The sequence below is a fragment of the Symphalangus syndactylus genome, chromosome 5 (assembly GCF_028878055.3).
Source record: "Symphalangus syndactylus isolate Jambi chromosome 5, NHGRI_mSymSyn1-v2.1_pri, whole genome shotgun sequence".
Classification (NCBI taxonomy): domain Eukaryota; kingdom Metazoa; phylum Chordata; class Mammalia; order Primates; family Hylobatidae; genus Symphalangus; species Symphalangus syndactylus.
Genome location: NC_072427.2, coordinates 117487367 through 117504667, shown reverse-complemented (window position 1 = coordinate 117504667; position 17301 = coordinate 117487367). Strand labels below are relative to the sequence as shown.

The following is a 17301-nucleotide window of genomic DNA, read 5'->3' as shown; positions in this document are numbered from 1 at the left end:
GAATTAGTATGGACTTACTGTATGTGAACCTTTTTAAACATTTTTAATGCTGTTTTTATTTTCAAATTGTATTCTTCTGTCTTTGAACATTAACAGTGGCCCCTTTGGAAAACTCTTTCTCTTGACCCTGCTGCCTCTTTAAGTCCTTTACTCAGTCAATCAACAGACATTTGAGTACCTATTGTGTACCAGGCCTTTTTCTGAGTGACGGTAACAGTTTTGAAGAAAACTACCTAAATCCCTGTCCTTGTTTGTGGAGCTTGTATCTTAGTGGATGTGGACAAATACATAAATATGTCAAGTGAATCACCTGTCAGCCTCTTGGCGAAGAATAATTGTAAATACATCAAGTGGTGAAATATTTACATTGAGCGATATGAAGAAACGCAAAGCAGAACAACAGATCAAGGAGTGACAATCTGGTTGGGGCCATGAAGGGGAGTGACTGCTCTTTAAGGTGGTCAGTAAAGTTCTTTGGACAAGGTGGCATTTGAACAGTCTTAAAGGATAGGAGAAGTATACATGGAACACTAGCATTCCAGACACAGGGAACTGCAAATGCAAGAGATCTGAGGCAGGAACATGCTTGACTGCTCCAAGGAGACCAGTGTGCCTGAGAAGAGTGAGGTGGACAGTGGTAAGAAATAAGGTCAGGAGGTCAGAGAAGCCATCTCTCCACATATGCCCTCCTCATCCAATCCATGACTGTTCCCTCCCCAGCGCCTCTTGCATCACCTCTCAGCCCTGCCTAATCTTAGTTCAGGCCTTAACCATCCTTGTTTTGTGTATCTGAGATCGTCTACTACAACACTTCCCAAATATAGGTGCTCAATACGTTTGATAACTTTTTTGTTGTTGTTTTTTTTTGTTTTCGAGACAGAGTTTCGCTCTTGTTGCCCAGGCTGGAGTGCAGCGGCGCAATCTCGGCTCACTGCAACCTCCGCCTCCTGGGTTCAAGCGATTCTCCTGCCTCAGCCTCCCAAGTAGCTGGGATTACAGTCATGCGCCACCACGCCCAGCTAATTTTGTATTTTTAGTAGAGATGGGATTTCTCCATGTTTGTCAGGCTGGTCTCAAACTCTTGACCTCAGGTCATCTGCCTGCCTCGGCCTCCCAAAGTGCTGGGATTATAGGCGTGAGCCACCGCGCCCAGCCTGATAACATTTTTAATTACTTTTCCAGAATATGTTGTCTTGGCTGGCCCCTCAGTTAGCACCTAATGGAACGTGTATCCCTGAATTTCATTTCCTTTGGCATTACAACCTCTGGTATGAAACTTCGTGATAATAAATAAAGTTACATTCACACACAAATTTGACAGACTAGACCACTTTTTTATTACAGCTTAATTGGCACATGGTTCACTGAAGATACACTTCACTTTCACATAGGCTTGTAAATAGAAAAATACATTGATGCACAAAAAATATAGTACTTCAATACCAAACTTAAATGATTTCCAAAAAGAATACAGGTTATTTTAATAATTAAAGGTGACTCCTGTGTGTGCCCTATATCATGTATACACTTAATTGTATGTTTAAGGCCAGTGGAATCTATAACTAATTACTCATTTGATTCTTGACAACTGAAACATGCAAACATTCTTATTTCTATGTTTAAAGACATTTAATGTGTTATTCTAACACAAATACACCATATAGAATATGCCCTGATATGTAGCTGTAAAATTATGTCGTACTCCACTGAAGTCTTATGGCAACTATATAAGGCACTGCTGTGTGATTGTGACCCTGCTCTTTTGAGATGGAGTCTCGCTCTGTTGCCCAGGCTGGAGTCTCGCTCTGTTGCCCAGGCTGGAGTGCAGTGGCGCGATCTCGGCTCACTGCAAGCTCCGCCTCCCAGGTTCATGCCATTCTCCTGCCTCATCCTCCTGAGTAGCTGGGACTACAGGCGCTCGCCACCACGCCCGGCTCATTTTTTTTTATTATTTTTAGTAGAGACGGGGTTTCACCATGTTAGCCAGGATGGTCTCGATCTCCTGACCTCGTGATCCACCCTCCTCAGCCTCCCAAAGTGCTGGGATTACAGGTGTGAGCCACCGCGCCCAACCAATCCTGCTCTTGCAATGTCTAAATCTTATCCTCACTAGCATATACAATTCAAATGCACAGGCCTCCATGACTTCTTTGGAATCTAAAAGAAGCCTTCATTTCAAGGATAAAAATACGTAAAATTTTACCAACCACGGCTAAGTTTGTTATGGGAGTAGTGGAAGGACAGTGGAAAAAAAATAGGTTTTTTCATTATACTTATTATTTTCCTTTTTTAAAAATAAATTTAGGGGATACAAGTACAGTTTAGATACATGAATATATCGTGCAGTCCTAAAGTGTAACCATCACCCAAATATACTTGTATTTTTCTAATTACAGTTCTACCAAACATTTTCCACCACAAAATACATGTATTTTTATTCTTTATTTAAATTATGGTGAGTGATATTTCTTCCTAAGAAGATCTCTGGAGGTTTTGATCTACTTTATTCAAACCACTTTAATAAATAAGACTTTTCATCTAAATGAAATACCTTTGAATTTTATAAACGACTTCCATGAAACATATATTAAAACCACCTTTAATTTGGTATGAAGACACTTTGGCAATGCAGCAGAATACATGATCTTGGCAAGACCCAGCAAGTACAGTAAACGCTCATGAGCTCTATGAAAAATATAGGCTATAGAATACTTCATTTTTCTTTTATTGAACTACAGTACAAATGTAACTGCTTCAATATGAACATCTATCTTCCACCAAATAGCAAACAGGCATCTTATGTAATTAAAAACTAATTATTTCAATTCCACCAATGGAAAAGCAAAACAAGTTGCAAATATCAACAATACAGAGCCTGCTGGTAAAGACAGAGATGAGTAATTTATAAGCTAATTAAGCTGCAGCCTGAGGATGCCAGATCAACATTATAAATATGAAGAAAAAGAAACTAAATATTTACTCATCACAAATAACTCCGCATAAGCACCAGCTATGTTCAGATGTGGCCAGCACATAGGCCAAGTATAAATGTACAATCACAGTGAACTAAAGCCATAAAATCTAGTTCCCTGACCCTTCAATCAACCATTCAGAGCAATGGGAATATAGTGGGGAGCCAGAAGTCCCACTTTGGTTGCTCATATTACATTAAGCCACCCTGCCCCACCCCAATCCCCTTCCCACCAACAAAAAAGGCACCGTGAGTGTACAATTGGTCAATCCAGTTTATCCAAGGTCTATAGATATGGCCATGATTTGTCCTATATTCATGTTAAATAGAATGCTTACATAAAATTAATACTCAAAGACATTGAGCGGATGTGCATGTATATTCTTATTTAACATTTAAGTGGCTTTAATGGTATTTTAGAATGTCACCTATGGCATGAGTCTTTAAATCTGGATTGAAGACTGTGGCAGTTTTATAATTGCATGTAAGATCTTAAATGTAAGACTCTGGGCCTACCTACGTTAAGGCAGATGACAGTACCCTCATTCATTCTACATAATAAATACACTCTTCTGTGACTGCAAAATTCTGAATCCTTGAATGATTTACTATAATAGGCTAAGGTTTTATAAGGCACTTTTGGCTCTGAAATATTTCTCCTAACTCTCAGGCTGAATCTTAAAGAAATATTTACAAAGCTGCAACAAATTAATTTTAGAACCAGATGCTTTATTCATAGGTCTAATGGGGCTGGTGAGAAGCAATTTGTACACAATGCCCATTAATCTCTCGCTGTGCCATGTATCAATCATAGAGAAGATCCCAGGCATGGGCCACCTGAACTACTATGTCGCTTACTTGACTTCTCAACAGCCACATGCCCCTTTCTCCTTTTCTTCACTTAACTGATCCGTAGAGGCATGACCATTTGATCGCACCACTCCTTCAGGAATCCAGGACTTGTCCACACACCGTTCCATTCGCTTCATTATTAGGTCCAGAAGCATCTCAATTGCTTGGCTTATGTTTGTCCCATTGGCAGCGCTAGTTTCAAAGTAGGGGATTCTGGAAGACAGAGACAACTCAGGTAACAACATGTGGAGGGAAAGCACAGTGACCTTTGCTCTTGATAATTCAAATTAGAGAATCGATAGAATACAAATATACAAGATGACAAACATTTTACCACCCCAGAGTACATTAAAAAGTGAAAAAGACAATAAAATATTCACACTGCATTTCCAGTAGATATGCAAAATTGGAAATTTTAGACTCTTCAAAATATCAATTTTTGGCTGGGCGCAGTGGCTCACACCTCCCAGCACTCCGGGAGGCTCAGGTGGGCAGATCACCTGAGGTCAGGAGTTCAAGACCAGCCTGGCCAACATGCGGAAACCCCATCTCTACAAAAAATACAAAAATTAGCTGGGAATGCTGGCATACACCTGTAATCCCAGCTACTGGGGAGGCTGAGGCTCAAGAATCACTTGAACCTGGGAGGCAGAGGTTGCAGTGAGCCAATATTGTGCCACCGCACTCCAGCCTGGGCAATAGAGTTAGACTGTCTCAAAAAAAAAATCAATTTTCATTTTTTTAAAGGAGCATATTTATGCAATATATATTTTGGTAATATATATTGATTTACTATAAAAAATTTATAAAAAGATATAAGTAGGGGATTCTGGAAGACAGAGACAGAATTAAATCTTTTTTCATTTAAGTTTTTGGAGGGTTTTTTGTTTTGAGACAGAGTCTCTGTCACCCAGGCTGTAGTGCAGTCGCACGATCTCAGTTCCCAGGCGACTTCCCAGGCATCGATCCTCCTACCTCAGCTTTCCGAGTAGCTGGGACCACAGGTGCACACCACCACGCCTGGCTAATTAGTGTATTTTTTTGTAGAGACAGGGTTTTACCATGTTGCCCAGGCTGGTTTCTAACTCCTGAGCTCAAGCTACCCACCTGCCTTGGCCTCCAAAGTGCTGGGACTACAGGTGTGAGCTGCTGCACCCGGCCTGGTTTTAAGAATTTAAAGCTTCATTCTTGGTATGAAAGCTGTTTAAATTCCTCTAAGTGAAAAGTAAAACTTGAAAACTTTCAGAAGAAAATATAACAGACTTATCTTTTTGACATTGGAATAAGAAAGGATTTCTTAATATAGCTATAAAAGCTCAAACCACAGAGAACAAGTTTGATAATCTTGACAATGTTAAAATTTAAAACTTTGGTGCCACAACATATATCATAAGCAAAGTTAAAAGATGAGCGACAGGCCAAAATATATGATGTTTCATATAACTTGCAAATGGGTTAGCATCTGAAAAAATAATTCTTCAAATTAATTAAGGTAATAAACAAGATAATATGAAATAGACTAAGGATATGCACAGGAAATTCTCAGAAATTACATTTATGAAAAAATGTTCAACCTCACCCAAAATAACGGAAATGCAAGTTAAAATAATGGTATATTAACTCACACCCGTCAGATTGGCAAAAATATAAAAATCTCCCAATATCAAGTATTGCCAAGGAGAAGAAAGGAGGAACTTGCATTTACTGCTTATGTAAGTACAAACTTTTATAACTACTTTGGAAAATAAGACGGTAATATCTGGTAAAACTGAAACATGCATGCACTATGACCCAGCAACAGCACTCCTGGGTGTACATCTAAAGCAGAGCCAAGGCATGTTGATGGGCAGGAAGTGAGTTACAGGGATACCTGAGACATCAGCAATCCCTCAGTCCTTAGGGCAACTGAGAAGGTCTTAGGGCAGCCAGAGTCCCTGAACCAGTCTCCTCCAAACTTGAGCAGCCTTATCTATTTATCCCAGTGAGCTGTACAAATATTATCATTTTCTGCAGGTGCCATGCTATGAAAAATATTCAGAAACTCTGTCCTGGAGCAGCACTATCCAATAGAACTTCCCACAGTGACAAGAACTTTCCATATCTATATCATCCAGTACAATAACTACTAGCCACATGTAGCTATTGAGCACTTAAAATGTGGCTAATGCAACCAAAAACGTGACTTTTTTGTTTTTGTTTTTGTTTTGTTTTGTTTTGTTTTTTAGAGATGGAGTCTCACTCTGTTGCCCAGGCTGGAGTGTAATGGTGTGATCTTGGCTCATTGCAACCTCTGCCTCCCAAGTTCAAGCGATTCTCGTCCCTCAGCCTCCCAAGAAGCTGGGACTACAGCAACATGCCACCACTCCCAGCTAATTTTACCCTGTTGGCCAGGCTGGTATCAAACTCCTGACCTGAAGTGATCTGTCTGCCTCCCCTCCCAAAGTGCTGGGATAAGAGGCATGAGCCACCACACCTGGCCAAAACACCTGAACTTTTAATTTTAACTTAAATAGCTACATGTGACTAGTGGCTATCATACTGGATAGTGCAGCCCTAGAGAAGCTCTCATATATGTACACATGGCATCATCTAATGGAATAGATATTGCAGAACTATTTGTAATAGGGAAAAAATTAACCTAAATGTCCATCAATAAGCGCATGAATAGTGATATATTCATACAATGAATTATACAATGCTTAAACTGTATCAACATGGCAAAAATTAAACGTTGAATTAAAAAACCAACTTGTATGACACAAGATCATTTGTGTGAAGAACACAAAATAATTACACATCATTATAAAAACATCTATGTAGTAAAAGTACAACTTCTTGGACTAGAAATATATAATTTTGACTGCTTTTAGCTAAAAGTAACTGAAAATTGTGGCTCAAATTGGCATGAATCACAAGTAGGAATTTATTGTCAAGCATAACGAACACAGAACTAGAGTGTTTCCAGTGTTAATTCGCTCGCCAAACAGTAGAAACAAAGAGCCTAGATTCATCTCATCCTTCTGTTCTGCCATCCTCCACATGTCAGCTTTGTCCACAGTCTGACTCCCTTCATGACCCCAGAAGTTAAAACATTCCAGGCATCACATATCAACACACCAAAGTTTCAAGGAAAAAAGGACTCTTCCTCTGTGTGCCTCCCTCAGGAGAGAGGAAATCTTTCCCAGAAGTCCCTGGAGGACTTTCCCTCATGTTTCATTGGTCAAAACTGTATCACATGCCAATGCCTAAACCAAACTCTGGCAAGAGGAATGGTACACCACCATCATTGGCTTAAACCAATCAGTCTTCCTGGGCTGGGGGCTGGCACGTGCCTCTCTTAAGTGGCATGACCTCTAGAAGCAGAGTAGATAGCTAAAGGAAATTGAGATTCTATAAATAAAGGCATGAATATTGTCTAGGCAACCAACAACATCTGCTATAGGAAGCAGACATAGTGTGATTCCCTCTGAGGAGGCAGGAAGGAGAATGGAATCAGCAAGGAATTTTAAAAGGGGCTTCAATTGTATCTGTAAGAAAATTTTATTTTTTATTTATGCATAATATAGTTTCAGAGTAAATATGATCATTTAATACACTGATATAATCTGTAAAGATTAGTATACTTGGGATAGCCATAATCTTCAATATTTGTCTTTTCTTTATACTAGAACGATTTGAATTTTTCCCTCCTAGCTATTTCAAGATATACAACAGATTGTTGTAAACTATAGTCACCCTACTGATCCTTCTAACACTGCATCTTATTTCTTCTATCAAACCATATGTTTGTACCTATCAATCAGTCTCTCTTCATCCTCCACGCCCTCCTACCCTTCCTGGCCTCTGGTGTTCTCCAATCTACTCTCTATCTTCACGAGATCCACCTTTGTAGCTCCCACATATGAGTAGGAACAAGCAACATTTGTCTTTCTGTGTTTGGCTATTTCACATAACATAATGATCTCCAGTTCCATCCAAGCTGCTGCAAATGACAGGATTTCATTCTTTTTTTTTTTATGGTGGAATAACATTCCATTGTATATACAAACCATATTTTATTTACCCATTCATCCATTGATGGGTAGATTGATTGCATATCTTAGCTCTCATGGATAGTGCTGCAATAAACATGGGAGTACAGACAGCAAATCTTTTTAATATATCTGATATACATTTCTATATATCTTTTGGGATATATATATCTCTCTCCTAAGAAAACTTACATAAAACTTTTAAGAAAACTTCCAAGAATATATATGTGTATATATATATACACACATACATACAGATGTATATATATACACACATACATACAGATGTATATACGTGTATATGCGCACATACAGATGTATATACGTGTGTATACATACATATGTATATATGTATATATACATATAGACACACACATATATACACACATATGTATATGTATATACATATATAAACACACATAATGTGTATACGTATATACACACACATATATGTGTATACATATATACACACATACATATATGTGTATATGTATATATATACACGCATACATATATGTATATACACACATATATGTATATACACACATACATATATGTATATATACACACACATGTATATATGTATACACACATATATGTATACACGTATACATATATACACATACATATATATGTATATACGTATATATACACATACATATATGTATATATACACATATACATATATGTATAGATGTATATATGCACACACATATGTATAGATGTATATATGCACACACATGTATAGATGTATATATGCACACACATATGTATAGATGTATATATGCACACACATATGTATAGATGTATATATGCACACACATATGTATAGATGTATATATACACATGTATAGATGTATATATACACATACATAGATGTATACATGTATATATACAATACATAGAAGTATACATGTATATATACACACGCATATATGTATATATGTATATATACACACACGCATATATGTATATATGTATATATGTATATATACACACACGCATATATGTATACACGTATATATACACACATATGTACATATGTATATATACACACACATATATGTATATATACACATACATATATACGTGTATACGTATATATACACATACATATATGTGTATATATACGTATATATACACATACATGTATATACGTGTATACGCGCACATACAGATGTATATACGTGTGTATACATACATATGTATATATGTATATATACATATAGACACATACATATATACACACATATGTATATGTATATACGTATATAAACACACATAATGTGTATACGTATATACACACACATATATGTGTATACATATATAGACACATACATATATGTGTATATGTATATATACACGCGTACATATATGTATATACACACATATATGTATATACACACATACATATATGTATATATACACACACGTATATATGTATACACACATATATGTATACACGTATATATACATACACATACATATATATGTATATACGTATATATACACATACATATATGTATATATACACATATACATATATGTATAGATGTATATATGCACACACATATGTATAGATGTATATATGCACACACATATGTATAGATGTATATATACACATATGTATATATGTATGTGTATATATACGTATACACGTATATATGTATGTGTATATATACATATATACGTGTGTATATATACACACATACATATATGCATATATGTATATATACATACGTGTATATATGTATATGTACATACATACGTGTGTATATGTATATGTACATATATACGTGTGTATATACATATATGTAGATGTATACATACATATATGTATATATACACATATGTATTACACATATATGTATATGCACACATACATGTATGTATATATGTATATGCACACATACATATATGTATATGTGTATATAGGCGTACATATATGCATATATGTATATACACATATACATATATGCGTATATGTGTATACACACACATACATATATGCGTATATGTGTATACACACATACATATATGCATATATGTGTATATATGTATGTGTATATATTTATATGTGTATATAAATACACACATATATGTATGTGTGTATTTATAATACACTCCAGTGCAGTGTATTGTATATACATGTATATATAATATGTAATTATGTTATTTAAAACTCAGAACACAGCCGGGCACAGTGGCTCACACCTATAATATAATCCCAGCACTTTGAGAGGCCTAGGCAGGCGGATCACCTGAGGTCAGGAGTTCAAGATCAGCCTGGCCAACATGGTGAAACCCCGTCTCTACTAAAAATACAAAAATTAGCTGGGCATGGTGGCACGTGCCTGTAGTCCCAGCTACTAGGGAGGCTGAGACAGGAGGATCTCCTGAACCCGGCAGGCAGAGGTTGCAGTGAGCCAAGATGGTGCCAGTGCACTCCAGCCTGAGCAACAGAGGGAGACTCTGTCTCAGAAAAGAAAAACAAAAACTCAGAATACATCATCCCAAAAAAGCAATGTCACTAGCAACATGGTAAACATTAAATTCTCAATCTGTGTGTTGTGGGAAAAAAAAAAAAGGATAAAAAATAAAAATAAATTCGCAAACTAACCCACGAACATTGGTTTAATCCACAATGTAGCTGATCTATAAAATCTACAATACTGCTCTAATTCTGGTACCTGGGACCATGCCTCCCTACATCAGAGATGCTGCACTCAGACCTTTCCTGGCCAAAGTGCTTTGTGCCCCAAAGCATTTGCCTCCCTCACTCCTCAATAAACTCCTCACTTTCCAAGCAATCTTCATTAAATGCTGGAAGAAAATGGATCTTACTCTACTGATTAATACTGAGGTATAAATGACTGATGCTTCTAGCAGAGCTGTGAGCTACTGTCCAATGTTTATTAACTTAAGCAAATATTTAATTGGTATAATTTCAAGGTATAAGAGCTCTAACTTTTCAAGTTACTCATGCTAAAAGATGCACAATATTAACAAAACATAGTTTAGATTTGTAACAAACTTCAAATTCAAGTAACAAACTTCTTTCAATTAAAAGTATATTTTCTTGCCATTTGTAAACCTCTAGGTCATGGGACCAGGAGTCAGGTTAACAACTTTAAAATCCTTAAACTAATCATTCAGAGTCTTCTGAGCAATTTGAGGCAGTAAGATTTTCATTTCTACAGGAATAAGTGAATAGAGTTCACTCCACTCTCAGCTCTGTGCCAGTAATTGAGCTGTAATCTCATCTCGCAAACTAGATGAGAGCCATAGAAAAGACCCTCAATTCAGACTTTCTTTCCATAAGAAAATGATGTTCCAGGCTGGATGCGGTGGCTCGCCTGTAATCCCAGCACTTTGGGAAGCCAAGACGTGTGGATCACTTGAGGCCAGAAGTTCAAGATCAACCTGGCCAACATGGTGAAACCCCGTCTTTACTTAAAAAAACATATAAAAATTAGCTGGGCACGGTTGCGCACACCTGTAGCCCCAGCTACTCGGGGGGCTGAGGCAAGAGAATCGCTTGAACCTGGGAGGCAGAGGTTACAGTGAGCCGAGATTGTGCCACTGCACTCCAGCTGGGTGACAGAGCTAGACTCCATCTCACAAAAAAAAAAAAAAAAAAAAAAACAAATTCAAGAGGATGTATTGTCCCCATTTTAACCATAGAAAGATTGCTATTGTTCCTTTTCTCCACATAGTGGTGCTACTGTAGCACCACCATGGAGCCGTATTGCCAAAGACGAAAATATTCAGTGCTGCTAATCGTATTATCAGTCTGTAAGCAGCCACTTAAAGGCCATTTGGAGTACATGCAGACCATTAATTATAATGCATTTTCCAAAAATAGATTAGTCAAAAATTTTAAAATAAAAACTTTAAGTAAACAGATTCAAATCAATGAGAAGGGCATGAGCATTTGCAGTTTTTCACCAAGATCTTGCTTGTGGTATAGGTCAGCATCCTGATTTATTTTCCATTATTTATTCTCACAAAACTAAAAGATCCTAATCTCAGTTAGAGGTTGCCAGGAATAACAGCAAGTATATTTGGTGGTTCTGTCAAATGGCTCTAGATATTTGGCTCACATGTGGATCTAGAAATTATGAACAAATGTCTCACTAAAGTGAGAAGTGAGTTTCACACTACTTTTCATAGTCTGTTGGATGCTAATTGAACAACATTTCCAGGAAACGGCTGGTGTGCTGACTGTCTGAACCTGGGAGATTGCGGCAAATGAAACCCAGATCCTCTGCTGAGTTAAATGGAGCTCTGCAAATCAGTCTTGTATGTTTGATTATGGCTTATTTGTGTACTTTTCAAACATGCCCAATGCTACATCACTAAGTTATTTCTCAAATCAAGAAAAGATGTAATCAAGTTGGTAAAAAACTAAACTATTAGAGATCAAGCTATTTGTACCACATTTCATCTAGTTCAAACTAGAGAAAACAGTGAGCATGCTGTTGAACTAAGCTAGTTGAAATCCCTGAAATGATCCATACTGATATTATTATGTTGTAAATAAATATTTTTAATTCCTCTTTCATTCCAGAAACTCTTGATCATCTTCCTCAGCAATAACCAGCAGCCTTCAGCAGGGAGAACATCATCTTAAATTTGCTGCCCATTTCTTTGCACAGTACACAAAATATGTACATTCAGTTGTCATTCTTAGTTCGTATTCTTTTTTGTTTTTTGTTTTTTTTTATAGACGGAGTCTCGCTCTTTTGCTCAGGCTGGAGTGCAATGGTATAATCTTGGCTCACTGCAACCTCTGCCTCCTGGGTTCAAGCGATTCTCCTGCCTCAGCCTCCCAGGTAGCTGGGATTACAGGCACCCACCATCATACCCAGCTAAGTTTTATATTTTTGTAGAGATGGGGTTTCACCATGTTGGCCAGGCTGGTCTCGAACTCCTGAGCTCAGGTGATCCACCTACCTCAACCTCCCAAAGTGCTGGGATTACAGGCATGAGCCACCATGCCCAGCTTTAGATCATATTCACATTTTTCTCTATTTTCCTCAACTCTGAATCAAGAACAAAGGCTTATTATGACCACCAACTATCCTCTGTGAATAAAGTATGGACAGACATTTCAATGCAACCATATTTAGTCACAGAGTGAAGCCCCTGTCTGCTCACTTGTGGTTGGTGCTCCCTCACTACCAATGCCAAGGTCGCTTCCCAGCCTATATCATAGGTGATGTAATTAACTGGGTGAGAAAAAAAATCTTCCTCTCTTAACATGAATTTTCCAATGAGAAGTCATTGACCATATTTCACTCACTCATGCATGGCACAAGTAGACAACTGGTTCATATCCTGTACAAGAATGACTTTGTCCAAAGAAAATATCTGCTAGCATGCTCACCTGTCAAGCAAAATGTCTGCTACCATGCATATTTGATAGGAACTCAAAGTGTTGTCTTGAACCAGCAGCACCAACATCTGGAAACTGATCATCAGCATACATTTGTGGGCTCCAACCCAGACCTACTGAATCAGAAACTGTGGGACCTACTGAATCAGAAACTGTGGGACCCAGTGTTCAGGTGATTGATTCTGACGCACACTGAAGCTTGAGATCTAATAGTGTCTTCCAAAAGAGGAATGTTGCCAATATTTCATTCTGCTTTCTCTTCTATTTGTCACTGACTTCGTAGCTATCTTTTTAAAGTGTTTCAGCAACCATGTGAACTGTAATCACTTGGCTGGCAGGAGTGCAAATTTGAACAACTTCCTGCTTTGTTCTCTTCTCTAACTTCATTGGCAATATCACTCAATATAATACATTGGAAACCATTATGTTGCATGTGTTCCAGGAAAATTCAATTGGTTTACTATAGAGATCACTTTGATTTGTTAGGAAGTGACCTAAGAACTTCATATTACAATTTAACCAAGTTTCACAGACAAACAAACAAACAACAACAACAAAGAAACATGGAAAATTAGGGGTAGACTCTTAGGCCACTACACATTTTTTTTCTAACATTCATTATCATGTATACAATTTGCCTTTTACATTTTTGTCTGTTGTATGAAGTCCTCATTCTCAAATTTACTTGTCCCAGAGCACACAGATTAATATTCCATATTCGCACTGTAGTGTTCTTTATTAGGCTTACCAAGTTCTTCTGAGACATGGTGTTTGATTCGTTGAATGTATGCCTATTCCAGAGAACCACTTGTAAACCAATGATCTGGGGTTTTTTTGTTTGTTACTTTATTTTTGTTAGTTTTTCTTTTCTTTTTTTTTTTTTTTTTTTTGAGACAGAGTTTTGCTCTTGTTCCCCAGGCTGAAGTGCAATGGTGCGATCTTGGCTCACTGCAACCTCTGCCTCACCAGGGTTCAAGCGATTCTCCTGCCTCAGCCTCCCGAGTAGCTGGGATTACAGGTGCCTGCCACCACACCCAGCTGATTTTTTTATTTTTAGTAGAGGTGGGGTTTCACCATGTTGGCCAGGCTGGTCTAGAACTCCTAGCCTCAGATGATCCACCTGCCTTGGCCTCCCAGAGTGCTGGCATTGCAGGCATGAGCCACCGCACCTGGCCCCAATGATCTGTTTTATGAATTGAGAATAGAAGACAGCATAATAGTAACAAAAAATGTAAATTTGTCAAACAACATACAAATTATATGAAGATATGCCATAAACTTTATTCTGTTTTCTGACTGTTAGCACATGGATAAACTAAACAACATAGTCCTTTAGTGCATGTACAACCAGTGTAAACGTTCTAAGAATGAAACAAAACATCTGTGAAAATAATCATTAAAGTTATATGTCATATTTGTGAAACGCATGTGAACCAAATTGTTCCATCATATTTTCCTCTAAAAGTGTTAAACAGCCTACCAAACTACATGTTATGCTTTCTGTATCCTAAGGGACTGTTTCCAGCCCTTTCCTTTCTTCAAGAGTTTCAATCATTATTTGCTAAATCCTCTTTTCTCAGTTTAACCCAATTCAAAAACTATAGATTGAGCTCCTCTCTATGAAATACTCCATAGCCATCGTGACCTGGGCACAGGTGAAAGACAGTCCCCTACATCCCTCAGATACCCCATATGACAGAAAGCAGGGTTAGGCTCCGTGATACCAGACAGGCTGTGGAATCCCAAGAACCAGGGCACAGCAAACAAGCAAAGGGCTGAAAAAGCCCACAGGGGCAAGAAGGCAAGCCTGACCCTCTCCTAGTACTTGAGAATATACTTGAATGTGCTTGTTTGATCTAGCTAACTCCTCTAACTGCCTTTTCCTTTCTTTTTTTTTTCTTTGCATTTGCTGACACACTCTCAAAAGAATGCTCTAGATCCATGGTTTCCATTGCTTCATCACTTACTTCCTCCTTACCCATTACAACATACTGCACAGCTTCAACACTTCAGTATTCTCTGCGGTATTTGATCTCTCCCTGTTTCTTTTCCACTACATTACATGAGTGCCTCTCAGGGCAGCAGGGGGCATTTCAGAATGGCCGGTAAGGCTCTGCCAACCTCAGAATCACCTAAGTCACTGGCTGTCAACCACTGCACATGAACATCACCTGGGGAGATTTCAAAAGATGCCAGTGCCCAGGCTTTGTAATGAGTCCACTTGGCTAGGCTAAACAACATTTCCCAGAATGCCTTTCTGGTTAGGGTGGGCCACAAAAGAGATCTGGGGGCAATGTTGGGGGTGGGAAGTGAAGCAACATCCATTTCATAGCCCTCATATATTGTCGCTTATGTGCTGGCTCACCTTGTTGGCATAAACCTGCAACTAGACCTGCACCTGGGCCAGGTGAATGTCGTTAGCCCTGTGACAAAGGGCCCCAGTTTCTGCAGGACACCCACACCAGCCAGGTCACAGGCAACAGGAAGTGACATGGGTTTTAGTCCCTCATCATGGGCACCAGCTGGTTCTCACTTTTTCCATCCATCCCCCACTTCACATCCCTCTCCCCTTCCTGTCTGCCTGTCCTGTCCTTCAAGCTTCAGCATCAGACACAAAGACAACACCTTACAGAGACTACTTACCCAGCTCCCACAATTGCATATGCTCAAATTCCTGTAACAGATCCCTTCATGTATAGGTATGCTTCTTCAACTGAACCCTGCCTGAGAAACTCCTCCAGACCAATTATGTCTGATGGTCAGAGGCGAAGGCCACACATGAGAATGTGTTAAAAGTTCTCTGGATGTTTCTAACATGGTTAAATACTATCTGCCCTAGGGTAAAAACCTCTACATGCAATTGCAAATCCTTGCCAGAGTAAGCCTATAGTGGAGGAGAATCCTTCAGCTGAGCTAGCCTTGAGAAAAACCTAAAATCCTGCCCTACTCTATATATTTTTCCTGATTTATTCTTCCTTTTCCTTTTTCACAAAGCTAGCCTCTGCCCACCTCACAGTCCACTGCAATCTGTCAATCTCTAGTCTTTCCTCCCTCCCCACCTACAGCCTCTAGGCTGATCTGGAAATGTAAACATAACATCCCTCCATGCTCAAAGGCTTTCAGCAACTCTGTCCCCCAGGGATCAAATCTAATCTCCTTACCTGGTATTCAAACCTCTCCAGAGTCTTGCTTCTTCCTACCTGGCCCACCTATCCTCCCCGTCCCTTCCCAGTATAAACCCTACCAGCTTTCTGAACCTCCATCAACCAAAGAAAGAATAAAGCAGTGATCACACAATAAAAAGGGAAACGTTTTCCCTTGGCCTCCTTGGATTCTGCTAACCACCAAGGCCACAAGCTGGGTAACATCCCCTACACCATCTACACCATCTCTGTTTCCCTCCCGTCCCTGCTCAACCCACTTGCTTCCTTCCTCTTTTAATGCTAGTAAGGGTTTGAATTTACATATGGGTTCTCATTGTGTGAGAGGCAGAAAGAAAGTAAAGTAAAAATTCCTTTTAGAGGCACCCTTAACACTTTAATACTTTAATAAGCAGCAGCTGACCACTTCTTTCATGTCCAATTCATGCTGCTGCTGCTGCTGCTGCTGCTGCTGCTGCTGCTGCTGCTGCTGCTGCTATGATCCTATTCCCAGAACTCAAGGAGAACGACAGTATTTTGCTGACCCTCCACCACAAGACCGTAGACTAAGCCAAAGGAGATCTCACACTCCTCTCTCAGCATAGAAATTTCAAAACAGCACCTAGTCTGCAATAACCAATAAGCCCTTCTTATATGCTAGCATTCTCTACAATAGTACATGAAGTGGCTTTGAAATTTCCTTGCTGAGGCCAGGTGTGGTGGCTCATGCCTGTAATCCCAGCACTTTGGGAGGCTGAGGCAGGTGGGTCACAAGGTCAGGAGTTCGAGACCAGCCTGGCCAATATGGTGAAACACCGTCTCTACTAAAAATACAAAAATTAGCCAGGCGTGGTGGTGGACTCCTGTAGTCCCAGCTACTTGGGAGGCTGAGGTAGGAGAATCGCTTGA

The 17301-nt window shown here is 38.8% G+C and overlaps 1 protein-coding gene across 4 annotated transcripts in view; it reads right to left on the bottom strand.

The window, feature by feature from the left end:
- Positions 1-1313: 1313 nt before the first annotated feature.
- Positions 1314-17301, bottom strand: part of RAB27A (RAB27A, member RAS oncogene family) — an 84349-nt gene continuing 68361 nt past the window's right edge. For all 4 annotated transcript variants that reach the window (XM_055279227.2, XM_055279226.2, XM_063639433.1 and 1 more), the window contains one exon: positions 1314-4036. In XM_055279227.2, the coding sequence (XP_055135202.1) occupies positions 3838-4036 (199 nt within the window). In that variant the 3' untranslated portion in view covers positions 1314-3837. The remainder of the gene's footprint in view (positions 4037-17301) is intronic.